General features: G+C 36.9%; 1 protein-coding gene across 4 annotated transcripts; it reads left to right on the plus strand.

Annotated features, from left to right (window-relative positions):
- The first annotated feature begins 650 nt into the window (after positions 1 to 650).
- LOC135586640 (uncharacterized) lies at positions 651 to 16102 on the plus strand. Of its 4 annotated transcripts, none has more exons than XM_065108864.1 (17): positions 651 to 1135; positions 3374 to 5559; positions 7328 to 7411; positions 8183 to 8457; positions 8563 to 8809; positions 8906 to 8990; positions 9093 to 9145; positions 9234 to 9341; positions 9425 to 11002; positions 11105 to 11202; positions 11863 to 11968; positions 12225 to 12402; positions 12914 to 12981; positions 13695 to 13813; positions 13922 to 14779; positions 15558 to 15660; positions 15758 to 16102. In XM_065108864.1, the coding sequence occupies exons 2-17, from the start codon at positions 3384 to 3386 to the stop codon at positions 15772 to 15774; spliced, it is 6153 nt and encodes a 2050-aa protein (XP_064964936.1). In that variant the 5' UTR covers positions 651 to 1135; positions 3374 to 3383; the 3' UTR covers positions 15775 to 16102. The 4 variants fall into 4 exon arrangements, with proteins under 4 accessions (XP_064964936.1, XP_064964934.1, XP_064964935.1 ...); XM_065108863.1 differs by having other exon boundaries at positions 751 to 1135; positions 9231 to 9341; XM_065108862.1 differs by having other exon boundaries at positions 8563 to 8990.
- Positions 16103 to 20749: the final 4647 nt, after the last annotated feature.

A 20749-nucleotide genomic window follows, 5' to 3' on the forward strand; every position in this document is an offset into this window, starting at 1 on the left:
TCATCTCTACCTTCTCATCATCAAGAGAAGGAGGCTTTTTATTCTTATTCTCATTATTTATTTATTTTTGCTTCTTATTTTCTCAATTTCTGATGCAATTAATTCCATTTAGAGCAGCCATCTTATGATTTTTCCTGTTGACAGTATAATTACAACCTCTACTACTTAAAATTCCTAAAATACCCAATTGGAGCCATTCACAACATTGCCCGGTCCATGACAACATTTCTTCACCCAAACCCACCAATTTTGGGCCAAGCTATAGGCCTTGCTTGAGTCCAATTAATCCGACGGCTGAAATTACCGCATCAGTTGATAGTATCGCATCAGCACAAGTCTCTTCGTGACGGTAAACATCTCAGGCTAACGGTATATATATATATATATATATATATATATATATATATATATGTGTGTGTGTGTGTGTGCGCGCGCGCGCGTGACCGGCACGTGTCCGAGACACATCCACCACAATAATAACCACGCCGGGGGACCCATCGACCAACTCCCGCGAGGCACGTGCCACTCGATGCTCCCGGAGGAGGGCAATACCGTGATTATCCACCCAAATCATGACGGGATCCGAAGCTTCGCCTCAGCTGTGGCGCTCCTTTTTCTAGGATCGTCTCCAAGGCGTAGGTGCCAAAATTTGTGTTCCGACCGCCACAGTTTCGAATCGAGGCGGGGGCTCATGTCAATGAACGGCTGTGATTGAACCTAGGAGGGCTGTGGTCATCGTCAAATACTCCTCCAACCCAGGAATGGGTCGAGTGGGAGTGAGTGGCCGCAGGATTAGAGCGAGCGCCGAAAAGAACAAGAACGAGAGTGGAGAGAAGACGGGAAAAAGGGAGGCTTTTTTGGTTGTTCCGCTTCGGCCCGTCACTTCGACTTCGTTCTCCAATCCGCCGGGGAATTCGTCGCCCGCCTTCGAGGGTTTTGTCGCCGCCGCGAGGGCTCATGCCAAAAGACATCGGATCTAGGGTTTTTTTGTGCGGAACGGAGAGTTCCGACGACCGCTGATGCGCTTGGCGAATGAGAGCCCGCGGATCTGCGTGGGATTTGGGGTTGGCGCGCTGAAGAGGCAAGATTTCGTCTCCGGATGGAGGGTGGTGGAAGCTTAGCCGCTCCTTCTTTGGTGCGTGTTTCTTCTCGTTTTGCCAGTTTTGTTGCTTTTAAACTGCTTTTTGATTTGTTGGATTTGGCGTGAAAGGAAGTGAAGGATTCTGCTTTTGATTCGCTATGATTGGCACGGTGGTGAGTTAAGGTTATTGATGCGCTTGATTTGATCTAAGCGGGCTTTTGTACCTTGTCGCCCATCTTTCTTTCTCCTTCTCGAAAACTGGAGGTTTTTCTGCGAATCGTGGACGTGGGCCTTGGTTCTTGGATTTTCTATGGTACAGACATGTGCATGGCCTATGATTATTCTATTTATTGGCAAAAGAGTTGATTGCTACAACATTCATCAGAATTGTTTTTTTTTGCTGCGTTACATTACCCTTTACAGCTCAGTAGACATGGTTGGAATGGAACTGTTCCTCGAAATTTAGGATATATTTTGAACTATTAAAGTTGCCCTGGTACTGTTATATAATTGATGTAGGATTATGCTGAACTGAGAGGAAAAAACCTTATCCTTTCCAAAGAAATTGATGTTTGAGTGTTCCCGTTCACTATCTATGCTTGTTGTCATGTTGGGATTTGTCGTTTAGAAGCTATTAGGCCATGGTGAATTTGGTGGTTGGTATATTTTAATGCTTACGCCTGATTTATTTAGAACTGAAGTTACTGCTCATGAGTATTCTTGTCGTGATGAATATTCATGTCATGACAATTCATCCTCTTTTATGATTTCAACCTCTTTGTATGTACACGTCCATACAATCTTCTTCTGTAAAGCTAAAATATTTACCTAACTTCAATAAATTGTTTATTACAATTTATGCTTTTCACTTGAATCCCCTTTGTCACCATGTATTTGATACATAAATCTATGCAACTTCCCTAAATTTTGGGAACGTGCCTTGAATTTTATTATAGAAAAGAATACATGTTTCATGGACGCAGACATTCATACTGCATATGTATTATGCAGGAATTCTGCTTGCATTATGCACATTCTTTTAGATTGTTGGGTTAGCCTGTTACAGATGTACAAGTATACCTTTGAATGTTGTAATGACAAGTATGGAAAATGTTGTCATGAAGATCTGGTCGGAAATGCAGAGTCTGGAATTTTGTAGCTAGCATGAGTCAGTTAAATTTTACTGGATTTATGGAAGTAGTATGCCCTTGATGGTTCAGGGCTTTAGTGTTTACTGCTGTGTGAACATCGTACTCCCCAATGAACTTGACGAGATGTAAGTTAAGCATTAAAAAACAAAACGAGCGAACCTAGTGCATGAGGCACATGCCAATGTGGTATGAGGAAGGTCAATGTAGGCATGCAATCATACATTACCAAAACTCGAACCGTGGTCTCCTATGTCACAAAGAAACAATCTTACCAATGGATCAAGGCCCACCATCTACTGAAAAATAAAAATAGATAAATCAAATTAATAGATAAACGTGAATTAAAATGGAATAATTTAAGATGTTATATTTGCAATTTATAGCACATTCTAATATTTATTTTATGTAGTGCATCTTTGTTGCATTTACGGCATAAACAGACTGGACAAGGTTCTGATCTCTACATAATCATATGGATACAGACACAGTTATCAGTTGAAAGTTAGAATTTTCTTTCTGAAAGAGACTCTCAAGTAGTAGAATATGGATTTAGGTTGCAGAGAAAAGAATCTGGATTTAGGTTACTTGGTAAAGTGAAGGTCAGGAGGAATGGTAACCTCAATGTTTTTTTTACTTTCTTTTTATGTGTTATGACATGAATGATCTGTTGAATCCAATTGGAAGGATTTTTGGCTGTTTTAATTTGGTTCTAGACTTTTCTTTATATTCTGTTAAGAGATATTAACTGTGTTTGACTTTACATTTATGTCTCGTATTTGGTTCGGGATCTGCATACTGATGGCACATGTGTATTTATGTTAGCAGTCAATTTGGTTTTTTGTGTTTTGTTACTTGGCATCTTTTACATTCTGAAATATCTCCTTGTTTCTTTCCTTTTTAAAATAATTGTGTTAATTTTCGATTAAATTTCTTTCCTGGAATGATGTGTGAATGAAGAACCTTGTTGTATCTCAAGTTCCCTGTTATTACCATGGGGTTTTTTGTGTCAATTGGCAATTGTACTACTACAATCTGAGCTTTCTCATCTATGGCATATATTATGCTTGTTAATTTGGAATTTCTCCTAACATTGTAATGTGGCATTGGTTTTTCTTGATTTGAATATTTTGGTTCATTGCAGGGATATATCCATGGATTATGATGATAATGACTTTCAAAACCAGCATTTTCAACTGATCGAAGAGGACAATGATGGCTTTCCTCAAAACTTACAGTCATATGCTCCACCAAAATTTGATATAGATGATCACTTTCAGGCTCATCTAAGGTTTGACAGTTTATCTGAAACAGGGCTTTTACTTGGCATTCAAGGTGAAGAAAACAATTGGATTGAGGAGTTCTCACCTAGAAACACTGCAGCAGAATTTGGTTCAAATTCTGCTCAAACATCCATTTCTGGGCATGACAACATCTGGTTCAATGTTCCAACATCTGAATCTGAACAGATTTTAGTGAATTCTGTTGAAGATAATGAGATGGTAAGGTCACAAGTTATGAATACAGCGTCAGAAACACATGCAGTAGAAGATTCTACCAACTGTGAAACTAAGAGTATTGTGGATACTAATTCAACCCTTCTGGCTGATGAATTTCATAATAGCATTTTGGAGTCAAATGAAGAGGTACTTAAGGACGAACAAGTTGGAGTTAATTCTCAAACTTCCAGTAAGGAGCATTCAGAAATGGGCATGGATGCAAGTTCATTGGATCAAAAGTTACACTCTACTGGGAAGGTCGAAGCTTCACAATGTACCATTAATGAAGAGTTAGCTTCATCCGGTGATGATTCTAAAGTATGTTTGGTTGTTGGGGAGTCTTTTGAGGCAGTTCAGAACAATGAACCATTGGATAATGCATCCGTGAACAATAGTTTACTTGATGATCACGGTTGTGATGTAAACAGGGATATTGAAGCAAGTCCAAATTTTATTTCTAGCATTCAAGATGGTGCTTCAAGTGTACCAACTGAAAGTGCAGGTATTGGCACTTGTAAGATGGACAGTGCATTATTCTCTGAGCAAAAAGCTGAAGAATGCTATGAGGTTGACGTGAGTGGGAGACTAGAAGCTCAGCAATCTGAGAAAAATCAGAATGAAACATGTTTTTCTTTATATGGTGTTTGCAAAGTGGATGATCAGCCTTTTCGACACCATACTGTTGATAATAATGTTTCAAATGTTAAGGCTTCTTCTGATTTGGTTACACCCACAGATTCTCTGGTGTTGCTGAATGAAGGATCCAGTAGCTCCTTGTTCTTTAAGAACTCTGATGATGCTATTGATCACCCATTAGCAGTTCTGAACAAGGACACAAGGAAAAAGGATGAAAGTTCTGCTTTGACAAAGGTGTTACCTTCTGTAGCGGTGGGAAGAGATGAGAAGGTTGAAAAGAACTCTGCTGAAGTTGTCACTGAAGATATTCCTGAGCTATGTGAGGCAGCAGGACCTGTAGATTTTAGCCATGATGTGCATGAATTTTCATCTAAACATGATTATATCCAGCTACAAGCTACATCAAGCAATGCAAGTAAAATCACTAGTTCTGAAGAAGAAAGGAACCTTGCTACATCCAAGCCATATATTGATGACAACAATTGTAGTGAGTCACGAAGTTCTTCAGACATTGCAGTTAGGATAGAGTTGTCAAGTTCCCTCGAAGCTGAAATAAGGATGGCTGGAGTTGATGGTGATAATGACTGCAGGATTGACCCTGTTCAGCTGGAGAGGAGTGGTAAGGGTGAATGCTCAAAACCAATCATCGAAAAAGCCAGTGGGCAGTTGGATGATTCAGAGCATATTATTCTGAAAAAACCTTGTGCTGTTTTACTGGATGATGCAGAAAATAAGATCTCACCCTCTGTTCATGACAAGATGGCTCCAATGTCTGATACAAGTTCGTTGGCTGAACAAAAAGAGAATAACATAATTCATTTGGAAGAAAAAGAATATGCTGCACCATTGATTGATTCAAGTGACACAAACTCCAAGGACTGTGATTCTGTCATTGAGAATACAGAATTTTCCTCATCCAAAGCCCAAAATACTGATGTAGTGATGAAATCAGACAAGGAATCAGTAATGAACCAAGCAGATAATCCAACAATTCTCCAGCACTTACATTCTGAAGTTGAAATTGTAGAACCAAAAGAAGCTGCATCTATGCCTGTATCATGCTGCAATGAGAAAGATGTAAACATCACTGCCTTATCAGTTATGGACAGTAACACAGATGTTGAGGTATCAAGACAGCCCCTTGTCGAGCCTTCATCAGGTGGTGATGGCCCCCCAAACAAGTCAGATGGCTCTGGTAAATTTAGCTGCTGATATACTATGATGTTTTCTATCTTATGGAAAATGGAGGTTCATACTTCAGTCTAAATAGATTCTAGCTTTTAATTTGGCATTTACCATAATATTGAGACCAAGGTTTGAAATATCGTACTGTACCGATGTTTTGACATTCGCTCGGTACGGTACGATACAATATACCGAGCGGTATATCGCTCGGTATATATATATATATATATATATATATATATATATATATATATATATATATATATATATATATATAATTTGACGACATCATCTCATTTATATATATAAAATATTTTAAAATATTTTTTATATATATAAATTTTTTTATATATAAAAATATTTTTATAAAAGGCGTCGTCACGTCGCCTTTAATATATATATATAAGCTTATATATTTATATATAAATATTTATATATAAATATTCGTCGAAAAAGGCAATGCGATGTCGCCTTATATATATATATATATATATATATATATATATATATATATATATATATATATATATATATATATATATATATTTCATATCGTTCCGTTCGGTAACGGGCAGTCCGTGTACCGGTCAGTTGACGGACCGAGACGTACCGCCTGTACCGGACGGTATTATTCGAAATTGCATACCTTTTATATATATATATATATATATATATATCCTTCTCCGGGCGACGCCGCCGAGGCGACGTGATGTCACACACACACACACACACACACACACACATATATATATATATATATATATATATATATATATATATATATATATATATATACTGTCCGGTACGGGCGGTATTATTCGAAACTGCATATCTTGATTGAGACCATCTTGAGTTTTTTCCCTAGTCACTTGGTATCTGCATAAAACAATTAGCTTGTTTTAGCAGAACTCTGATTAAAACTCTTGGTCTGGGGACAACTACTTGATTGTGGTTAATATAGATACCTGAAGGTCTTTCACTTTTTTAAAATGTAAATTATCAAGCTTCTGGTTCTTACCTCTTATGACTTGTCTCAACAAATCAATAAATTCTGAAGAATCTAAACATGTTGTGTTGGAAATTCTGGAAAAATTAGTATCTGTTACCTTAAATTTTTCTTTACCAGATTCATTAGTATGATGAAAAATCATGAATTACCATTGCCAGAGATGATAAACAACATTACATTGATTGAAGTGTCAAATTTTGGTTTACCGGTCTCACCAAGGACCGATACTCGACCATATAGCTCGGTACCCATCAGTGTCAAATTATTTTATTATTTTCAGTGACATCAGATGATATAGGTCAGTTTGTCTCGTATATCGGTTCCATATCAGATTATCAGTCCAACAAAATTTAGAAACTGGTATGAGATCGAGATTTTAAATCTTAAACTACAAGGACTGTATTCTGGTCTCAATAGTCCACAATTTTTACATGTCAATAAAGTGTACTTGCTATATTCAGCCTCTACTTTATGTAAAATGACAAGTGGCAACTGCTTAAGAGATCACCCTTTGATAATTGATTTGCTAAGCTTGTTTTTAAGGAAGCCTTGATTACCAAGGTTTGTAGATCAGGAATTCAGAATATTCATTTCTATTAAATGGGAGATGACCTGATCTTTGACAATATCATGTGATGAAGCTAATATTCTTCATTATCCAGGTTTTAGGTTTTCTGGTGATCATTTGAAGTTCTGTTTATGAAGTCTGCTGCATTTCCAAGTATTATATGAATATATATTACAAACTACATTTTTTTCTTTCAAACAGAAACTGCTAACGGCGATGGGGTTCGGGTAGCTTCATCAGCTGGGGTAACCTCTTTTGCTACTTGCCAAAGCACAGAAGGCAAAGGTGCTAATTTATGTCCAACAAACAACTGTAACAAAATGAGTTTTCCTGAAACAGAAAGAAAGTCATCTTCCTCTGATGTTTTTTGTATGTGAATATTCTTTTGGATTGTTAGTTTACAGGACCCTTCTAATGCCTTTATTGTTTTTATATGTTTTTGTGGAAACTATGATAAAAGGATGGTGTCTGAATATAAAGGAATCTAAGAATCTAAAATCTTATGCAAGTTGAAACAGAAGAGTTAAAATTTCTGGTAAGCTGTTACCATATTCCATATGCACAAATGCATGAATATATCTGTTGACATGGCACATGTGTGCAAACATGGAAGCATTAGTAAAATTTTTATGTGCCAAAAACCATACAAAGCATCTGTTGCTTGCAATTGAGTTGCACAATAAGTTGATAACATCATTTACATTAGGTCATTGGTGCATTGTCCATTGAAGGAAAATTCCTCCTCAGTCAATCTGTTAAATCTTGACATCTATCACAGAAGATAATGTCTGGTTTGTGTTAGGTTAGCCTAGGCACATTTAACATAATAATTTGACTATCAGATGTCTTGATGCTGTAGCCTTTTAGATGGTTGATATTTTTGTTCTATACGTACTGATATTCTGTCCATTTCTGTAATTCGGGTAAAATTCACAATCTACAAAGTTTTACCAGCTTATGTTATTGCATTTGATGCATTTAATAGTGATAGAAACATCCTTTCTCCATCCACTTCTTTTGGGAGTAATCCTGAGCCCTTTCTATTGGATCCTCTAGGTGGTAAACAGAGTTCATCCGAACCAAGTTGTGGTTCACCAACTGTAATTGGTTGCAGCAATAGTTCACTGCTAGATCCTGCTGGTCCTGCATCTGTGACAGCAAAAAATTCTGATAGCCTTAAATGCAATGTTCAAGATTCTAAGGTTAGTACGCCATCAGAAGATGAGGGAAATTTCACATTTGTAGTCCAACCAGATGCAGATCTTTCTCAAAAAGACACTAAGAAGGATTGGGAACCCATCCACCATTTGCACTCCTTCGATCAGCCTCAGGTAACCACAATTATCATTTTGTCAATATCTTATGTTAAGCTTCATTTTCATTATACTCCTGAATATGGGTAAGACCTTCAATTTAATTGAGCATTTTGAGTGTAGATTTCTCAGGAGAATTCTCAGCAGCACTTGAATGAAACTAAAAAAGCGAGTACTAGCATCATTAGCAAGACAACTGGGGAAGACAAAAGAAAGCAAGTCTCTGCCCGTGCAACTAGAAAGGTAGGCAACTCGAAAGGAGACACTAAAGAGAAGTTACAAGAGAAACATGGTAGAGGAAGGAAAAAGAACCCAGTTAGTACATCACCTTTCCCTGACAGTGCCACAAGAAACAAAACCCATACAGAGGGTATACAACAATCTCTCTATATTGAGACCAATAATACAAAATCATCCTGTTCTCCATGTATTCAAACATCTAATCTGCCAGATTTGAACACTTCAGTTCCTTCAGCATTGTTGCATCAGCCTTTCACAGACATGCAACAAATACAATTGCGTGCCCAGATTTTTGTATATGGGTCACTTATGTGAGTTGCAATTGCTGTTTCTTTATTTGTTTCATAATGGTTTCTCAAAAAAGAAGCTATTTAATTTTTTTTGTATTATATGTATTAATCTGCTTGGTGCAGCCAAGGTGTCATGCCAGATGAGGCTTGTATGATTCCAGCCTTTGGAGGTTCTGGTCAGTATTTTCACGTAATTTTTTAATCTTTGTTATGCATTATTGCCTGAACTAAACTAATAAAAACTCTTTGGACACTTTCAAGAAGATGGAGGAAGGAGCTTATGGGAGCGAGCATGGCGAGCTGCTTCAGAAAGGTTTTATAACCTAAAGTCGTCTCCCAGTACGTCTGACACACATTTGCATTATCATACAGGTGAATATATTTTTATTGTACACTTTAATGATTAAATTTATTTGAGGTAACTGATACTTGTTGGGTTTTAACTACTGAACAAGGGATCAGCGGCAGCCCTCTTCAAAGCAAGGCCCTCAACTCTCCTGCTGGCTGGAGTGATGTCAAATTTCCGAATTCAGCAATTCAAGGTTCCACTGTGTCATTGCAGTCGCCTTTCCAGAGTTCATCTAAGGAAGTTTTATCCTCTAGTATCTTAAGAGGCATCCACTTGGAGTCCAATCAATCTCTGTCCCCATTGCATTCATATCAAACTTCCCATATCAGACAATATCTGAACAATACTACACCTTTGCTATCTCAGAGCCCTTGTCCGGGTGCATCATCTCTTTCATCTCAGAGTTTATCTTTTGATTCTAGTGCACAAAATTCTGCAAAGCCTGTTTCTGAAACAACTCAAGTAGCAACTCTTAGGGAGTCTTCTAAACCTTGTGCCTCAAACATGCAACTTGCTTCCCCTGGGGTCTCGCTGCCTAATCAGGTTGCTATCAGTGTTTCTGCTGCATTAGTTGTGCCTGTGGAGACACAAAATAGGGCTGCAACTCTGAGTTCTAAGAATGCATCTGTTACTGAGAAGTCCAGAAAGAAGAAGAAGGTTTCTGCACCAGAGGAGCTTGAGTCAAAATTTTCAATTGCTCAACCTCAAGCAGAATCTGCTTCTGCTGCTGTTATTACTAATTATATAGCCACATCTGGTTGTCTTTCTTTATCTTCTAATTTTCCAAGTAATGCTACATCTGGTGGTCTTGCTTTAAATGCATCTCACCCCGTAACTCTGCCTTACTCCCACATATTGGGCAGTGGTGACACTCAGCAGAGGGTTGTCTTGAATGAAACATGCACACAAATCGAGCACTCAAAACAGCAAGCCGAGAATGCTTCAGCTTATGCTGCTGCTGCTGTCAGGCACAGCCAAATACTTTGGGAGCAGATGGTGGTCCAAAGAAATTCAGGCTTGGTGTCAGAGGTTGAAAAGAAACTTGCCTCTGCAGCTGTTGCAGCTGCAGCAGCTGCTTCTGTTGCAAAGGCAGCTGCAGAAGTTGCTAAGGTTGCATCTGAGGCTGCATTACAGGCTAAATTCATGGGAGATGAGGCACTAAACTTTGCTAGCACAGGGAGGACCACTCAGAATTCTGAGGTCAGCCTTGAAACTGGAAAAGATTTGTTGTCATCAACTCCTGGTTCAATTTCCATGGGCAAGGACAAGATCCGTGGTCCTTTCTCAATCATTTCAACTGCCCAAAAGACCATTAGGAAAAGGGTTGAAGCATCTTCTGCTGCCATAAAGCGTGCAGAAAACTTGGATGCTATACTGAAAGCTGCAGAAATGGTCGCAGAAGCTGTATCACAAGCTGGAACGATTGTTGCCATGGGGGAGCCCTTACCATTCTCAATAAGTGAATTAGTTGAAGCAGGCCCTGAAGGTCATTGGAGACGCAATTGTGCTACTATGGGAAACATGTCAGAAGCAATTGATGTACAGGTTAGGGAGAATTGTGAATTAGATGTGGCTAGTGATCATGAGATTGTTGCACAACAATCAAATGACCAGTCATCAAACCATGATGAAAGGAAAAAAGTTTCTAATACAGATGAAATGTCGCCTGGTAACAAAAATTATGGTATGTCTGTCTTGCAATTCTTTACCAGGTTATCATTGATTTGGATAGAGTTTATGGATTTATCTGATTTTACCAATATCTTGTGTTATCTTAATTTGTCAGGAAGCAAATTAGGAAGTGGATCAAAAACTATTCTAACTGAGCGACCTACAAGGGATTCATTGCAGGGAAGTAGCATTCAGAAAGGGTCACTTGTTGAGGTACAAGTCTGAGCAAGTAATTAGTCTTCTTTCAAATATTCAAGTTTTTTTTCATGTCAAACAAGTACTTCATAATCTTTGTAGTTATTTTTTAAAGAAATTTGGAAGCCAGAAATCATATGATCTCACAAGGAAAGAAAAAAAGATGTAATTACTTGTATATAATTAAATGCAACTTGACAAATTGATTTATTAAATTTCAAATCTATCTTTTGTTGCTGATAGTGATGCATCATCAAACAGCTTATTATGAATTAGAAGCTTTGTTTACAATGAAAAATATTGAATAACTCTTAAGATTAACATGATAGGGCACTGTGGAAGACACAGATGGATACACTTAACTTTCTGTAGTCAGAGTTAGCCATATAAGGCGAGAATTCTTGGTAGACTGCTCTTTTTCCTGCTAAGTGGTTGTCTATTAGGTCTAACATTCCCAGTGTATCACAACCACTTGAACAAGATTGACCGAGTGTTTCTCTTGCAAAACTTGCCAGGGAAGATTACTCAATATATCTTTTGTGTGGATTTTACTTTGATGAACCTGCTTTAAGATGAAGTGCACATTATTTAGAAAAATCACTTTACCCCAGGTTACTGGTCGTTGTTCTGGCTCCTGAATAGTCAGTTTTAAATTTTAACACTAACAAGATCTCTCAGGTTGTCGTTGATGATGGTGGTCTTAGAAGAGCTTGGTTTTCAGCATGGGTTGTTGATGTTGAAGATGGCAAAGCACAAGTGTGCTACAAGGACCTTTCCAAAAAAGGTAAAGTATGTTATTTCTATAATAAAAGCAAACTACCTACTGATACAATATTAACTTCCATAGTAACACATGTTTTATTAAGAAGCTAATCATTTATTGGATTTTAACTGTTACAATTAGGTTAACTCTGCTGCAAATAAGTTAGTGTGATAAAGATTCTTGAATTTCCAATGCTCGTCCTTTAAATGTGGTCTGATAGAAGAAATTGTTTAAGTTTGCATTAATTTGTTGTGAAAACACTTTCCACATTATTCAGGCCATGACAAGCTTGAGTGGATACCACTTGCATCGGAAGGTGACAAACCTCCTAGAATACGTATGGCTCATCCTATGATTGTAGCCAAATCTGAAGGAACAAGGAAGCGAGGGAGAGAGGTTTTAGGCAATTTCACTTGGGCAGTTGGAGACAGAGTTGATGCATGGATTCATGATGGGTAAGCCTGCTTTAATGTATGCTTTTGTACTATTTTTCAACAGTGATTTGTTTGTTAACGAGAGTTGTCATACCTCAAATTAAGTATTTTTTTTTTCTACTTTCTCAGTTGGATGTGTAAGCCTGCTTTAATGGATATGCTTATCTTATTTCTCCCCCTGCTGCTGCAGTGGCCAAACCTGAAGAACTAGGGTTCTCTAATGAAGAGATTGTTATTTTTTTATTCTTCTATTGTAAATAATCCTTACTAGATGTGCTTCATGATTTTTTTGGGTATTTCATAGGTTTACCTTTTGTCACGTAATCTTTTCCCACTATTCATACTCATATTTTTGTTTGGTCTTCTGTAGGTTTACCTTGTCTCTATGCTCATCAATCTTACTAACAAATTGGAAATTATTATGACTACTTATAAATATCTGCAATTGTGACATGAGTTCTTCTATTTATCCTTCTGTCTTATATAGCAGATTATGACAAATATAAACTAATTGTACTACTTAATTCCTCAGTTGGTGGGAAGGAATTGTCACCGAGAAGAGCCAAGATGATGAAACAAAATTAACCGTCCAATTTCCAGGTATGCTTTGGAAGATCATTGAATTGTTGGTTTGTTTTCATCTTTTTTCAGTTTGTGGATCCTTTTGCAAAGGTGTTAAAACCCAATTCTGTTATCATATCAGTATTAATTATGCCCAGTCATAATCTTTATTAAAATCCCAACTCAACTAGGTACCTGTCTTAAACTTTAGCTGTCAAGGAGAAATAACTTCAGATTATCAAATGGTTAAAACACCTGCTGAACTGTCCATGTCACATTGTGTTGTGTGTTCACTGGAACATTTTTTTTGAAAGTTTTGTTGATTGTCCATGGGCAATCTAGTATGCATGGACCTTTGCATTTGTCCAATCTGCCATCATACTCGGAATTAAATCTGTGTGACAAAGTGTTGCCCTTGTTTGCTGTGGAGGTCCATCCATGTGGGTTGTGTATTGGCACTTCAAAACTTTTCATTGTTGTATTAGGTATATGGCGGGGCATAAACACAACAGACTAGTAGGCACAAATACATATGTTATTTTCTCTCAATCCATAGGTTTCTGAACATTTAAATAGCTTCTTGCCCAAGGTTTATTGTCAATAATGTAATTGACTTTTGTTAAGAAGTTTTTGTTTTTAATCATCTTTTCTTATTATATAAAATGTAATTATTTGTTGTCCTTAGGTTACTGTTTGTACCATTCTTATTGTCTGCAATTAGCCATTCAAATATCGATCTTTGCTGTTTACAGCTGGTGGTGATTCCTCAGCTGTTAGGGCTTGGAATTTACGACATTCACTCAACTGGAAGGATGGCCAATGGATAGAATGGTCTCGCGATAAGGACAGAGTTACTCTTGAACCCTACGAGGTATTGTCTATTGACCTTTTATTAGCAAAGGTTTTCTTTCTATTCTGTCTTTTCCACTGTTAAGCATTCTCACTCCGTTTGGTTGATCTTTTCTGCTATGGCAATTAGGGCGATACACCGAATGAGAAACGACAAAAGCTAGGCCAAGTTGATGCCAACAATAAGTCAGAAATAGCTGAGGGAGAAATGGGGACTATGTCAAGAAATGTTCATACAGATGGTTCAGGGAAGCTTGAAGAATCAAGGCAACTTGGTACATTAGGGAAGGATGTAATAATTTCTTTTGGAAATGATGTGGGTGGAGCAAATAACACCGATACACTAAAGGTACGACGAGCAGGCCTTCAGAAAATAGGATCTAAGATGGTATTTGGTGTTCCTAAACCTGGAAAGAAAAGAAAATTTATGGAAGTAAGCAAACACTATACCAAAGATAAAACCGAAAAGGCAACTGAAAAGACTGATTCTGTGAAATCTGTTAACAGTTTGTTACCACAAGCATCCCAGTCATGGAGGAATATTTCAAAAGTTGATGTTAAAGGAAAACGAGCCACCAACTTGAGTACCAGGGGCCAAAAGCCCTTGAAGTCTCAGAATGTTCAGATTAGAAATAGTGTGGATAAGGAGAAGCTGCCTGTCACCACTGCATCTGTCTTAAATGGGGAAAAAAGCAGTCTCAGAACTACTTTTAGCAATGAAGAGAAAAAGATGCCAATGGAAATTGGTTCTTTTTCACAACTTGGAAGAGTAGATATGCCAGTGGTAGGGTCTTCTGTACCTTGTATTCCGTCATTTAAGATGAATTCTTCTTCTGTTGAGGCTGAGGCGGGGGAGAAAGGAAATGTTTTATCTGCTGTGGACAAGTCCAACAGTTCTGAATCTGAAGCTTATGAAAATCCTGGGAAAGGATCTGCTGATGTTATTGAGCCCCGGAGATCCAATCGCAGAATTCAGCCAACTTCAAGAGTAAGCTTTGCTGAAACTTCTCTATGCATGAAGTGCTATTTTTAGCAAACCTTATTACATTTATAAACATGGATTTTAATCAGAGTGCCACAGATCTTTAACCTTTTTTTGAGGTGTCAGCCGCATGTCAGCATATATGAATGGGCATTCAGCCATGCACTCACATATCCTGCTAATATGTTTCTGCTTGGGTTTTACGCTAGCTGAGACACTAGTATGACACTTAATGGCCTTTGTTATATTCTTATGGGATTAGTATACATTATGATGATTATTCCATCGCCTATTAGGAATAGTTCTCATAATATTGTAAATGGACAAAGGTAGATAGATAGGTTATCAGATAAGTTAAGCTATACTCCAAAATTGCCTTTCTGTTTTGTAAATCTATACGAGACATTTTAAATTAAATGTATGTCAACATGTCATAATTTATCACATTTCTTCTTTTTTGTAATGCGCCAGCTAGCTGAATCCTAGGGCTTTTTGCACCGAGAACTCTTGCAATCTTGAGCCAACCAGAAACGTTGTTTTTCTTATTAGAATGATGTAAAAATATTGTTTTTATATGTAACATGCTTGATTCGAGCACTGCTGTTTATTCATTAGAGCATGAGGTCAATAAGATAATAGATGAACACTGTCATTTGTTGTTGTCACCTGGAATAGTGAAAAGCACATTTCTACCCCATTGTAAAAAAGTTGCTATTTCTCTGTGAACAGTCTAGTCAATCTTGTTCATGAACCACAGTCAATTGGATGTTTTTTGTTTCTACAGTTGCTAGAGGGATTGCAAAGTTCTCTCATTATACCCAAGAGTCCCGCTGTTACATATGATAGAGGTGCCAAGACCATGCATAGAGGAGTCACAACTTCTAGAGGTAGTAGTAGTCTTTTGTTCTTCAAATATATTTCCTTCATTTTCTTGGATTATAAACTATATGTTTTTTGTTAATCTCGATTTGCATGGTGTTTCAGGGACGAGTCATGGATGATGGGAGGGGCTCCGTTTTAATGTAATTGAATTAGCATAACCCATTTCGGCATGTTGGCGTTAGAATTATCTATTAGGGGTAATGTATGTATGTACACATACAACCATGGATTGGAATATAAAAAAATTGTCCGCGGACGTGTAGGAAAACATTATCCTATGGTTAGGTATAAAACGTTACCTGTTGAAAGTTAGTTTTTGTTGTTATCTTTGATCCCAAGCCACTGACTTGATTGTACTGCTCGAGATATTGCCAAACCTCTCATTGCTCTTGTAGTGACGATGATTGATGTATACAATTCACTTTAAATAGGATTCAAAATATCAAAGGTCTTTTGTTTTTTTTGCTTTTTTTTTTAATTACAAAAGATAAGTGACTAAGGTGAAATTTCATTCCTTTTTAACCTCCTTTATTGTTGTGGCTTAATGTTTTCTCGGCTTTATTTGTATATTCAATATCAGGTGAAGCTAATATGAGTTGTTTAATGGCAAAGGCATCAGAGCATCAGTGATCAATCAAAACTCATGGCGGGCCGCGGCAGCTTCGGAATGCATGGCGTCGTACGGACTCGAGGTTGTCGGCCTTGTGAGAATATATATATATATTTTTTGTATTAAATCAAATTCAGGTCAGATTGTCATGCACAGTAAAAAAAGATTAAACCCTAACCTTACTTAACATGGAGTTAGATGAGAAAACGAAAAATCAGGACCGTCATGCACAGCAAAAAAGATTTTGATAATTAATTAATCAATATCAGGTCTGATTGTCATGATTTTATAATATATCGATCTAGAAACCATAATTCTGAATTGATGTATATTATCTCATTTGAGAATTTTTTATTCTACTTCATTTTTTTTTATTTTCTTAAAACTCATGTGATTGTATGTTTTCGTATAGTATTTGATGTCCTTCGATCTTCTTAGAGACAACTTTATAATCTCATTGTTATGTAGTAAAAGAATTGATTTAGTTTATCCATTATTTATTTTCTTCACGATGAAAGGTTTTTTTTAATGTAAAACTTGTTTTATGATTTATTTATTACTTTATCACTTATTTGATTGATCTATACACGATTAATTTATCTATAATATCATATTTGATGTTAAAATTATATAATATTTGATTCACATAAAGAGAAAAAAAAACTCTAAAATTTTAATGTAAGAAACAATTAGAACTTTATTTATTTATTTTGGACAAACTCTAAACTTTTTCTTGAATTATTAAATCTTATAAAACTAACTTTTGATGACTATATTTTTGGAGTGTTTAAATCCAGAATCAAACTTAAATCGAACCTAAACCAAATTGGTTCTTAATTAGTTTATCAATAATTTAGTTTTGAAGACTATAAATAATTCTAGTTTAGGAGGGTACTCTTACTTCAATTTAGTTAATCGGTTCGAAATTAAGGTAAATTAAACTCTTAAAGAGGAAGAGGAAGAGGACGAGGACAAAGAGGAAGAGGAGGCAAAAATTAGACCAATCAAGAATCTCCAAATAATAAAGGTGGTAGAGAAAATTCTAACAAAAGAGGTCGAGGTTATGGCCAAGGACGTGACCGAGGCCGTGGACGTGACAGAAATTATAAAAGGTCTAAAATACAACGTTATGTTTAAAAAAATATGGACATTACTCTTATGAATGTTATTATGATCCTAACAATCAAAATGATAAGATAAATTTTATTGAGGAAGAAAAGAATACAAATTATGTTTTGCTAATGAGTTATGATAATTTGAAAGATGATCAGTCTATGACATGGTATCTAGATACAGGAGCCTCAAACCACATGTGTGGCATCAAAGAGTTATTTTCAAAAATGAATATAAGTTATTCCGGGAATATACATTTGATGATTTATCTCATAGACTAATAAGAGGCAAAGGTAAAATTCTCCTTGAACTTAATAATGGCAAAGAATTATATATTTCAGATGTTTATTATGTTTGTGATATGAAAAATAATATTCTAAGCTTGGGACAATTGCTTGAAAAATATTATGATATTGAGACGAAAGATATGACTCTCTCGATTCGTGACAAGAATAAAACATTAATATCACATGTGAAAATGACAAAGAATAGAATGTTTCCTCTGCATTTAAGTATTTTTGATCAATCAAATTATTTTAAAGCTGATATTGAGAATATTTCCACACTTTGACATCTTATATTTGCTCATTTAAATTTTGAGGCTTTAAAACTTCTAGAGAAGTATAATATGGTGACAGGAATGCCAAAAATTGATCGCCCATCATACTTATGTGAAGTATGTGTCGTAGGTAAGCAAGAAAGAAAGCCTTTCAAAGTAAGAAGAACAAAAAGAGCATGACATCGACTTGATCTGGTGCACTTAGATGTTTGTGACCCTATCAATCCAGTATCACTTGGAGGAAACAGGTATTTTCTTACCTTCACTGATGATCATAGTGGCAAAACTTGGGTTTACGTGTTAAAAGAAAAGAAAGAAGTTTTAAGCAAATTCAAAGTTGTTGTAAAATTAAATATTTAAGAACAAATAAGAGTGGTGAATATATATCAAATGAATTTGAAAGTTTTTGTTAGAATTCTACATCAATTCACCATACCATACACACCTTAACAAAATGGTGTCTCAGAAAGAAAAAATAGGACTATCCTTAATATGGTCTGATGCATGTTAAAGGAAAAAAAATTCCTAAAGAATTTTGGGGAGATGTTGTTGCTTGTGCAGTTTATTTGCTTAACAGGTTTCCAACAAAGCGAATTGGTAATATTACGCTAGAAGAAGCATAGAGCTTATAAAAACTAAGAGTTGATCATTTGAAGATTTTTGGAAGTGTTACATTTGCCAAGATACTAAAAGAAAAGTGAATAAAATTAGAGGATAAAAGTTAGAAATATATTTTGCTAGGTTATCCAGAGAATTCCAATGGTTACAAACTCTACAATCCTATCACAAATAAAATTGTGATGTCAAGAGATGTTGAGTTTGATGAACAATATATTTGGAATTGGAAAAGTGATGAGCAGCATAAGAAAGCTTTAGCTTCAGAAGAAGATATAATATAAGCAAATACCGAAGTGGATTTGCCGGAATCATCACCTAGATCAGTGCAGCGAAGAGAGGGGGGGGGGGGGGGGGGGCGGCGGTGAATCAGTGCAGCGAAAAACTTTCGACGATTAAAAAGGTGTTCGTACAATAAAAGCGATTTCGGTAGAAAAGCCGATTCGTAAATCTCTTTAACTTGTAATCAAGCGAGATTTAGTTAAAGGAAATCTATGAAGGCAGTTTGCAATTATGATGAAAGTTAAAATGTAAGCGCAAACTGAAATATGATGTTCGTACGATAAAACTGATTTACGTCTAAACGCCGATTCAGAAAATACTGAACTTTAAAACACGATCGTAAATGTGCAGAAGGCAGTAAGCTATTGAGAAGGTATGCAGTAAGGATAAGATGCTCAAAGTAAATGCAAACTGAGATTTACAGTGGTTCGATCAATCTTGACCTACATCTACTTTTGGCTTCCTCCACCGACGTCTACTAGAGGCCTTCCTTCAATAGGCGAAGGCCAACCACCCTTTTACAGTTTCACTCCTTTTGACGGGCTTAGGAGACAACCCTTACAGAATTTTCTCTCCTCTCTTTAAAGATCAAAACTTGGAAGAGAAGAGGGAGAAGAACTTTTGACCTTTACAACAATTTTGAGCTCTAAAAATCACAGAATAAGATCAGGATTTCGGGATCTGGCGGTTGCACCTCCTGACTGAGACGGTTGCACCGCCTGGCAGAGCTTGAAGATTGAGCCTCTAGGCGATGCCACCTCCTGTCAGGGGCGGTTGCACCTCCTGCCAGAGCTCGAAGACCGAGCTCAGGTGGTGCCACCACCTGACTGAGGCGGTTGCACCTCCTGCCAGAGCTCGAAGACCGAGTTCAGGCGGTGCCACCTCCTGGCTGGGGTGGTTCAACCGCCTGACAGAAATCAGGGTCCGAATGGGTTGATACATTCGGCCCAATTTGGGTTTTTCAGGGGCCCAATTACCCCAAGATTAAGTTAATGGGATCACCTCCCATTTCCAACTTAATCATTATGCTAACTACGATATTTCCTAAGACATTTACTGCAACTTGCTCCGGTGCGTCAATCGCTTCTTCCGGCGAGCTTCCGGCGAACTTCCGTCGATCATCCGATGAACCCTCGGTGATGCTCCTACGGACTTCCGGCAAACTCCTGGACTTGCGACGATCCACTTGGCGAGTTCCGACGAGCTTCTTTGGCAAGCTCATGGACTTCTTGGATTTGTTCCCATAGAACCTCCGATGACTGTCCGAACTTCCGTCGAACTCTCGAACTCCCAATGTGATCATTGTCTTGATTCCGGCGTAACTCCTGCTGCATATCTTACTTTCATCGTAATTAATCCTGCATACTTATCTCAACATATAGATTAGATAACAAATGACAATTGACTTCATCATCAAAATCCGAGATTCAACAATAAGAAGGACAAGACCGATTCATGAGCTATATGACGTGACTCGAATGATTGATACTAATAATGATGAACTTTCTTTATTTTGTCTTTTTGCAAGATATGATCCATTAACCTTCGAAGAAACTTATAGAGATGAAAAATAACGACAAGCTATGAATGAAGATATTCATGCCATTAACAAAACTAATACATTGGAGCTTACTACACTTCTAGAAGATTACCAAGTTATCGGTGTTAAGTGGGTCTTCAAAACAAAAAAAAATACAAAAGGAGAGGTGGAGAAATACAAGGTCAAATTGGTTGCAAAGGGATACATACAATAATATGTGATTGACTATGAAGAAGTATTTACACTAGTTGCTCGATTATAGACAGTAAGATTACTTATTTCTCTAGCAGCTCAAATGAAATGGAAAATTTTATAAATGAATAGTCATTCAATATTTCTTAATGGAGTTCTTGAAGAAGAAAGTATGTATTCAAC

This window comes from Musa acuminata, chromosome BXJ2-5 (genome assembly GCF_036884655.1).
Source record: "Musa acuminata AAA Group cultivar baxijiao chromosome BXJ2-5, Cavendish_Baxijiao_AAA, whole genome shotgun sequence".
In the NCBI taxonomy this organism is placed as follows: Eukaryota; Viridiplantae; Streptophyta; class Magnoliopsida; order Zingiberales; family Musaceae; genus Musa; species Musa acuminata.

What these genes read in the sequence shown, in the direction of transcription:
- LOC135586640 (XM_065108861.1), top strand. Translation starts at nt 3,384, where the DNA reads ATGGATTATGATGATAATGACTTTCAAAACCAGCATTTTCAACTGATC. An exon ending in CCAAAGCACAGAAGGCAAAG is followed by an intron (nt 7,412 to 8,182) that starts GTGCTAATTTAT and finishes TGGATCCTCTAG; the next exon opens with GTGGTAAACAGAGTTCATCC. An exon ending in GAATTCAGCCAACTTCAAGA is followed by an intron (nt 14,780 to 15,557) that starts GTAAGCTTTGCT and finishes TTGTTTCTACAG; the next exon opens with TTGCTAGAGGGATTGCAAAG.